Below are 9664 nucleotides of genomic sequence, written 5' to 3'. Positions count from 1 at the left end.
GATGTATTTCAAAGCCCAGCATGGTAGGCATTTATGCTGGTCCAAGGCACATCAGACTCAAGAGTTTAATGTTACACAGCTGTCAGGTAAGTGATAACAATTAGAAGTATTGACTTAAACTGGTCACAACCATGCAACTTGATTACCTAGTAAAATTAAGTTTGTATCATTCCCAGAAAGGACTGTCCCAGTCAAGTGATAAAATTGTTTCCTTCTTTATCTGAAGTTAACGTACCTGTTGTTGTGGGTCAGTGGGAGCATTTGCACCTCAGAGTGAGCATGTAATCATTCTTTAGATGTTTAAGGCCTCAATCCAAGCTAACACAACAAGTGCAGTATTGACTGAGTGCTACACGGTCAGAAGAGCACCCTTTTGGGTAAGATGTTAAATGGAAGTCCCATCTAGTCATAAAACATCCCAGGATGCCATTCGAAAAAAAGAGTAAGTATGTTCGTGTCAGTGACATATTCAGAATTAATCCCTGAAACAACATTAAAATAGACCATCACTGAAAAGGGAAGCACATAGCCAAAGCTCTCAGAGTGAAGCAGAACCCCTGACCATCCTGTTATTATCTGTCAGCCAGGGCTCCCTGACTGGACCAGGCTAACAGCCCCAACCAGGGAACCCATATTCTTTGAGAGCCGCCTGTGCTGACCTTGTTGCAGTCAGTACAGGTTCATTTATCATGTCGTCATTTATGGGATGCTGCTGCACACCCTGATTGCTTCTTTTCCCTCATTATGGCATTGACAACAAAAGTACTTCACTGACCACAAGATGTTTTGGGATGTCCCACAACAGGCGCTAAATGAATGCAAGTCTTTTTTGTTCAAGCTAATTAATATTTTGGTAAGTTTCTGGATGTTTGAGGCAAGCGAGGGCTGGACACCGTATTAGCGCAGACTGACATAAGTAAGTATTTATATGAGATGCAGAGATGAGGTAGAGCAAGGATTCACTTGAAACTTCTTCCCTCAGAATCGAAGATGGTGCAGTCTGGTTATTTCAGTAAGGTATTAACCCATCATGCTACAAACTTCATTCTGGTAGACAAAGTGGGCTCATTTTCAATGATCATTCAATATTTCCTTCCTTGCCTTGTGCTTCCAGGTGCTCTCGGGTCAATTTCTATCCGACAAGAAAGTTGGGACTTATGTGGAGATAGACATGTTTGGTCTTCCAGTGGATACTAGACGAAAGGCTTTCAAAACAAAAACGTCACAAAACAACGCGGTAAATCCAATCTGGGAAGATGACGCAATTGTGTTTAAAAAGGTTGGTCCTTTCTCTTCCAAGACTTTGCAGCGTCACAATATTTCATTAGAGACCAAATAAATCACTAATTTGCTTCATTGTAACCTTGACACAAGAGGCAGGGTGAGTCATGGAGTTGTACGAGATGGAATAAGACCGTTCCATGCCAACCAATTCCCCAAAACTAAACTAATCCCATTTGCATGTGAGATAGTAGGAACTGCTGATGCTGAAGTCTGAGATAACAAGGCGTGGAGCTGGATGAACAGAGCAGGCCGGGCAGCATCAGAGGAGCAGGAAAGCTAACGTTTCAGATCTGAAGAATGGTCCTGACCTGAAACATCAGCTTTCCTGCTCCTCTGATGCTGCCTGGCCTGCTGCATCCCACTTGCCTGTGTTTGAGCCAAATCCCTCCAAACCTTTCGCATTCACCTACCTGTCCATATGTCTTTTAAATGTTGTAACTGTATCTGCATCCACCACTTCCTCTAGCAGTTCATTCCACATTCGAACTACCGTCTGTGGAAAAATTGCCACTCGGGTCCCTTTTTAACTATTTCCCCAATATTTCCCCTCTTTTTTGTGCCCCATATGATTTTATACACCTCTACAACGACATGCCTCAACCTTTTATGCTCCAGGGAAAAAGTCCCAGCTTATCCAGCATCTCCTTATAACTCAAACACCAAGAGGAAGACAGACTGTAGGTTTCGTGTTGATGATTTCTGTTTGGAGCTCACATTGCAGATGCTGTCTGATCTGCTGACTGAATGCAGTCTGCCCTTGGATCTTACTTTTTGCCCTTCCCAGACTCGATGGCGCTGGGAACTTCTTAAATTAGCTCTGTGTCCTTAGCTTCATTTGATTCATAATTCATTTGTGCAGGAGGTGTGCAAGCATTTATTTCAGACTGATGAAAAGGGTTCTGCGCCCATTCTGCTGACTCAACCTCTATAAATTCCTGCGCAACGGTCAGCAGCTCTTTCAAAGTCACTGCTGACATGCTTCTTAGCTCCCACCTTCCATAAGCTTGAGCACATCCAAAACACTGTTGTTCGCACCTGAGCTTGCATCAGCATTCTTTTGCCTACTGCCCTGTGCTCATTGATCTATAGGTCCTCAGTTCATCAAAGTCTCGACTTTAAAATTTCACTTTTGATTTTGAATCTTTCCACTTCCTTCCCTCCTCCTGATCTCTATAACTTTCTGGGGACAGTGGAACCTGGTAATGTCACTGGACTAGAAGTCGAGAAGCTGAGGGTCAGTGCCTTGCAAGACAGGAGTTCAAATCCCACCACAGCGAGAATGGGTGGTGGTGTTTGCTACACTTCTGAGCCAATTTGCAGTAAATACAAGGGAGAATCCACCTTGTGGATTGGAGCAGTCGTACCAGTTAGTAAGAGCAGGGGATGCAGGCACAAGGCCATGAGGACAGGGGTGATGCAAGACCATAAAGTACAGCAGGATGGAGAAAGGAGCTGCAAAGGAGGCAGACGTGCTGAAAAAGCAGGAAGAAATAATTTTAAAATTTTTATTCATGGAATACTTATGTACCTGGGAACTGAGGTAATAAATCCCTTGCAAATGAATGTGGAATCTCTGGCTTAAGACTGCAGTTGTTCAGGAACTTTGATATGGGGGCATGTTGTACTGTCTGTTGACAACATTATGTCAACAGGATAATATAATACTGAATAATTTTATTTCTTAAAGATTTGTGATTTCATATGTCAGAGCATCTGACATACTACAAATAATTGAAGTTAAATGGCTGTGTTCGAAACAAACACCTAAAAATTGAGCTGTGATGTCACCAGAGAGTAGAAAGCATATTTATGGTGAAGGCTCTTAGTGTGTGGTAGTGCATATCATTTATTTGTTAAATATAAAAGCACTCGCTGCTTACTTTCGCCTATTATCTCGTGCTAATTTGTTTACAGTGATTGCTAGGAAATTAATGCTTTGCTTGTGTGATGTGGCTTTAAGTTAAATGGAGCAGTGATTATTCGGGGATATTGATGAACTCTTAGAATTCTACTTCTGCATGAATTCAAATCCTAGATGTGCCAAGGCAAATGTAGAAGATATAGTTGCAAAGCGACTGCATCACCTGGTGGAGGACTCGATAAGAATGAAATAAGGGGTTGAGGGGTGACTTAATACAAGTTGATAAAATCATGAGTAGATAATGTGAATGACAGTTGTCTTTTCCCTAGGATTGAAGATTTCAAAACTAGGCCTTATTTTTAACGTGGGAGGAGAAATATTTTAAAAAGACGCAAGGTGCAACTTTTTTACACAAAGAGTGGATCATGTGTGGAATGAACTTCTGCAGGAAGTGCTGGATGCAGATACTGTTCCAATGTTTGAAAGACATTGGGATAGGTTTATGAATGGGAAAGGTTTGGAGGGATATGGGCCAAATGCTGGCAGGTGGGACTAGTTTAGTATCACATCATGGACTGGTTGGGGAAGGGTCTGTTTCTGTGCTGTATAATTCTGTGACTGCATGACCCTATCAAAGTGGAGATCCTGAAACCCAAAGAGGTGCCAATGAAAGTCAAAAAGTAACCCTTGTGAAATCCAAGGAGGAACCTTGGGAAAATGAAAAATGCTTTGAGACCGAGTATAAAAATTCATTGATCATGTTGCCTCTACAACATTTCAGTTATCTTTCTGACTGTTGGGCTATTCCCCATCGGGGGAGAAGTGGGTATAAGCAGCAAGGACTGGCTTATAATCTGATTGGCGCGATTTTCCATCAATTGTTTAAAGATGAGGCAGCGTTCGCTGACACCCAGACATGTGCATAGGAGCAGTGACATTTCTGAACTGAATAGAAGTGAACAATGATAAAAACCTAGCAAAATCTTTTTAAAAAATGCAAATAAGTTTAGAACATAGAACATTACAGCACAGTACACGCCCTTCGGCCCTCGATGTTGTGCCAACCTATCATACCGATCTGAAGCCCATCTAACCTACACTATTCCATGTACGTCCATATGCTTATCCAATGACGACTTAAATGTACCTAAAGTTGGCGAATCTACTACCATTGCAGGCAAAGCGTTCCATTCCCTTACTACTCTCTGAGTAAAGAAACTACCTCTGACATCTGTCCTATATCTTTCACCCCTCAATTTAAAGCTATGCCCCCTCGTGCTCGCCATCACCATCCTAGGAAAAAGGCTCTCCCTATCCACCCTATCTAACCCTCTGATTATTTTATGTGTTTCAATTAAGTCACCTCTCAACCTTCTTCTCTCCAACGAAAACAGCCTCAAGTTCCTCAGCCTTTCCTCGTAAGACCTTCCCTCCATACCAGGCAACATCCTAGTAAATCTCCTCTGCACCCTTTCCAAAGCTTCCACATCCTTCTTATAATGCGGTGACCAGAACTGTACGCAATACTCCAAGTGCAGCCGCACCAGAGTTTTGTACAGCTTCACCATAACCTCTTGGTTCCTTTTATTAATAGAGGTTCCATAACCTCTATTAATAAAAGCTAAAACACTGTATGCCTTCTTAACAGCCCTGTCAACCTGGGTGGCAACTTTCAATGATCTGTGTACATGGACACCGAGATCTCTCTGCTCATCTACACTACTAAGAATCTTACCATTAGCCCAGTACTTTGCCTTCCGGTTTCTCCTACCAAAGTGCATCACCTCACATTTGCCTGCATTAAACTCCATTTGCCACCTCTCATAGAGTTATAGAGTCACAGAGATGTACAGCACAGAAACAGACCCTTCAGTCCAACTCGTCCATGCCGACCAGATATCCTCAATTAATCTAGTCCCGTTTGCCAGCATTTGGCCCAAGAAGGGTCTAGGCCGAAACGTCAGCTTCCTGCTCCTATGATGCTGCTTGGCCTGCTGTGTTCACCCAGTTCCACACCTTGTTTTCCCTCTAAATCCTTCCTATTCTTGTACCCATCCAGATGCCTTTTAAATGTTGTCATTGTACCAGCCTCCACCACTTCCTCTGGCAGCTCATTCCGTATATGCACCACCCTCTGTGTGGAAAAGTTGGTCCGTCGTTGTTTTTTAAATCTTACACCTTTCACCTTAAACCTGTGTCCTCTAGTTTTTGGCTCCCCTGGCCAGGGAAAAAGACCTATCCGTGCCCCTCATGATTTTATAAACTTCTATAAGATTATTCCTCAGCTCTATAAGCCCAGAGAGAAAACACCCAGCCTATTCAGCTCCCCTGCCCCAGCTCAAACCCTCCAGCCCTGACAGCATCCTTGTAAGTCTTTCCTGAACCCTTTCAAGTTTCATAACATAAAGTTAAATAAAGTGATTTTTTGAAACCGTTTAAAGACTGGCTTTATATTGCTCATACATATTTGCATGTGTCCTATTTAAAAATCAGAGGTGAGTACGCAGAGTCACAATTTACAACCAAATCATGAATATTAGCTATCATTCTCTAAAAATAAACCTACTGTAAGCCATAATATGCACACACCCCACTGTCCACATGGAGTGATCTCCAAAAACAGGGAAAGGTTAGGCTCTTGGATCCTGTGTTCTGGGATCCATAATAAAGAGGAATTAATGAGAATGACAGTTGGGAAGACGTGAGGTATTGGCTTCAAGAAGAGTTAGCAATGCCTAACAGCAATAATTCAATCTCCAACTAAGAGCTCCAAACTGAGCAGGATAGTGCTGAGAATTCTTCAGCAAAGTATTTTCCAGAGTCCTTGTCTTGACTGTACAAAAGAAAAAGTAGCGGCCCTTTGTTTGTATGTTCCCCCGCTTAGACAGGGAACCCCCAGCGTCACCCTGAAACCCATGTGCCAACAGGCTTGATCCTCATGTAAAGCTTGATTGTTTGTGAAGACAGGAAGCCAGAGGAGTGGACGATATGATCAAATGTGAGATACATTTTGTTAAGTGACAGTCATCCTTTAATGATCAGTTTTGGGGATGTTTTGGTGCAGTGGGTAGTGTTCCTACATCTGAGCTAGGAGCCCCAGGTTCAAGCCCAACTGTAGTCATTGGAATGAGGTCAACCAGGTGGACTTCATAGAATATGAGTTTCCTGATTGAGTCCCATCAGAGTGCCCTGGCTGGTAGATAGATACACCGGAGTGACAGAGGTTCTGTTCAACCTTGAGAGCTGGCTCTGAGGGAGCTGGATCAGTGTCAAGGTCTCTCCATGTTTAAGTAAAGGGTGACTTGGCGATGGGATACTGGCCTCTCTGAAGTTACTGAACGCATCTGCTCCAGAGGCATGTAATAGCATCAATAGATAGTTTTGTCAGTAATTTTAAGTTGGGAAGTCAGGGGCATTGCTGGCTAGGCCAGCCTATCCTGAATTGCCTCAAGGTAATTTAAGAGTCAACCACATAGTTTTGAGGTCTGGAGTCACAGTTAAGTGAGGCCAGGTAAAGATGGCAGATTTCCTTCCCTGAAGAACACAAGTGAATGAGATGGGTTCTTAGCAACAATCAACCATGGGCACATGGCCACCATTAAACTAGCTTTTTAGACCAGATTTGGTTAGTAGATTCAAATTTCACCATCTGCCATGGTGGGATTCAAACCCATGTCCTCCAAACATGATCCTGGAATTTTATCTAACCAGTCCATTGACATTATCAGTACACAACCAGCTCTGCATGTTTCTGATAGAGAGAGAAAATCAGATATTTTGGAATTTTTAAAAATTATTTGCCCTAATCTTTTGAATTTTTTTAATAATTGAATTCTTCCAAGTTGTTTGAAGTGTGTCTTTTTTTTTTGAAATTGAAACCTGTCTAATTTTCAGGTTGTGCTACCGTCTCTGTCATCATTACGGATATCTGTCTATGAGGAAGGTGGGAAATTTATAGGCCACCGTATACTGCCTGTCCAAGCTGTTCGACCAGGTGAGCACGACTTTGTTGCGTGTACTAGTTGCAAATTTGTTTGAGGTTTCATTTTATTCCCCGCTTGCTATCTTTTGTCTGTAACGTCGCTGAAAAGACAAAAATAAAACATGTTGTTAGAGATTTTCATCGTGCCCCCATCTGGACACATGCAAGAATGCCAAATCTCGAACGATCACAACCAGTTGTACCGTAGTAGAAAAAGTCCAAAAGACCATGAGAAATAGGTACAGGAGTAGGCCCTCAAGCCTGCTCCACCATTCAATAGGCTGATTTGATATTCCTCACATTCACTTTCCAGCCCTTGCTCCCTCGAGGTTTTTTTTTCTTCCCATTTCTGGGATGTGGACATTGCTGGCTGAGCCAATGTTTCTTGTGTTTCTTGCCCATGTGTAGTTGCCGTTTGAGAAGTTGCGCTGCCTTCTTGAACCGCTACAGTCCTCCTGCTGTGGGTTAACCCACAATGCTATTAAGGAGCGAATTCCAGGATTTTGACCCATTGTCAGTGAAGGAACGGTGATACATTTCCAAGTCAGGATCGTGAGTGGCTTGGAGGGGAGCTTGGAGGTGGTGGTGTTCCCATATATCTGCTACCCTTGCCCTTCTAGATGGAAATGGTTGTGAGTTTGGAATGCTGTCTGAGGATCTTTGGTAAATTGGTGCGGTGCATTTTGTAGATAGTACATACTGCTGCTACTGAGCATTGGTGGTAGAGGGAGTGGATGTTTGTGGATGTGATGCCAATCAAAGGGGCTGCTTTGTCCTGGATGGTGTCAAGCTTCTTGAGTGTTGTTGGAGCTGCACCCATCCTGCCAGGTGGGGAGTATTCCATCACATACCTGACTTGTGCCTTGTAGGTGGTGGACAGGCTTTGGGGAGTCAGGATTGATCAAGAATCTATCTATCTTAGACTGAAAGATACACAAGGACTCTGCTCCCATGGCTTGCAATGGCGAGGAGTTCCAAAGACTCAACCCCCTGAGAGAAGAAATTCCTGCATGTCTCAATCTTCAATAGGTGCCCTTTTAGTCTGAGACTATTCCCTCCGGTCCTAGACTCTTACAGAAGGAGAATCATCCTCTCAGCATTTACCCTGTCAAACCCCTGAAGGATCCTGTATATTTCAATGAGACCACCTCTCATTCTTCTGAGCTACAGTGAGTAGAGTCCCAACCTGTTTAGCCTTTGCTCTTAAGACAATTCCTCCCTTACCAGGGTTCATCTAGTGAACCTTCTCTGAACTGCGTCCAATGAAACACTATCTGTCCTGTCAACACCGATTGATTGCCTCCATGGCTCAGTGGTTAGGAGTGTTCCCTCAGACAGTCAGGGACCCTGGTTCAATTCCATACTCAGGTGATTGTGTGGAGTTTGCACATTCTCCCCATATTTGTATGGGTTTCCTTCAAGTGCTCTGGTTTCCTGCCACAGTTCAAAGATGTGCAGATTAGGCAGATTAGCCAGGCTAAATTGTCCTGTAGGGTCCAGACATGTGCAAGCTAAGTGGATTAGCCATGGGAAATGTGGGGTTACCGAGATAGGCCGGGGTTGGATCCGGGTGGGATGGTATTCAGAGGGTCATTTTGGACTGAAGGGCCGAATGGACTGCCTCCACACTGTAGGGATTCTACAATTGAGACATTGCCATAGAGAAACCAGTGGGGATCTGCAACTGTCCCAAGATCCCAGCTAATTAAGACAAAAAAAGCACCATGCTTGAGCAGTGATAATGGGAACTGCAGATGCTGGAGAGTCCAAGATAATAAAGTGTGGAGTTGGATGAACACAGCAGGCCAAGCAGCATCTCAGGAACACAAAAGCTGACGTTTCGGGCATAGACCCTTCATCAGAGGGGGGGATGGGGTGAGGGTTCTGGAATAAATAGGGAGAGTGGGGGAGGTGCACCAAAGATGGAGAGAAAAGAAGATAGGTGGAGAGGAGAGTACAGGTGGGGTGGTAGGGAGGGGATAGGTCAGTCCAGGGAAGATGGACAGATCAAGGAGATGGGATGAGGTTAGTGGGTAGGAGATGGAGGTGCGGCTTGGGGTGGGAGGAAGGGATGGGTGAGAGGAAGAACAGGTTAGGGAGGCAGAGACAGGTTGGACTGGTTTTGGGATGCAGTGGGTGGAGGGGAAGAGCTGGACTGGTTGTGTGGTGCAGTGGGGGGAGGGGACGAACTGGGCTGGTTTTGGGATGCGATGGGGGAAGGGGAGATTTTGAAGCTGGTGAAGTCCACATTGATACCATTGGGCTGCAGGGTTCCCAAGCGGAATATGAGTGGTCTCTCCGGAAAGCCGACAAGGGTGGGGATGGTGGAAGTGTCGGAGGATGATGCGTTGTGTCCGGAGGTTGGTGGGGTGGTGTGTGAGAATGAGGGGGATCCTCTTTGGGCGGTTTTGGCAGGGGCAGGGTGTGAGGGATGTGTTGCGGGAAATGCGAGAGACGCGGTCAAGGACGTTCTCGACCACTGTGGGGGGAAAGTTGCGGTCCTTGAAGAACTTGGACGTCTGGGATGTGCGGGAGTG

General features: G+C 44.4%; 1 protein-coding gene across 2 annotated transcripts in view; it reads left to right on the top strand.

The window, feature by feature from the left end:
* The window catches only part of LOC125454822 (1-phosphatidylinositol 4,5-bisphosphate phosphodiesterase beta-1), a 690999-nt gene that overhangs the window by 584504 nt on the left and 96831 nt on the right, over positions 1 to 9664 (top strand). For both annotated transcript variants that reach the window (XM_059648337.1, XM_059648338.1), the window contains exons 20-21: positions 1115 to 1279; positions 7040 to 7139. In XM_059648337.1, coding sequence (XP_059504320.1) covers positions 1115 to 1279; positions 7040 to 7139 — 265 coding nt within the window. The remainder of the gene's footprint in view (positions 1 to 1114; positions 1280 to 7039; positions 7140 to 9664) is intronic.

This window comes from Stegostoma tigrinum, chromosome 9 (assembly GCF_030684315.1).
Source record: "Stegostoma tigrinum isolate sSteTig4 chromosome 9, sSteTig4.hap1, whole genome shotgun sequence".
In the NCBI taxonomy this organism is placed as follows: Eukaryota; Metazoa; Chordata; class Chondrichthyes; order Orectolobiformes; family Stegostomatidae; genus Stegostoma; species Stegostoma tigrinum.
This window is presented reverse-complemented; position numbering and strand designations above follow the sequence as displayed.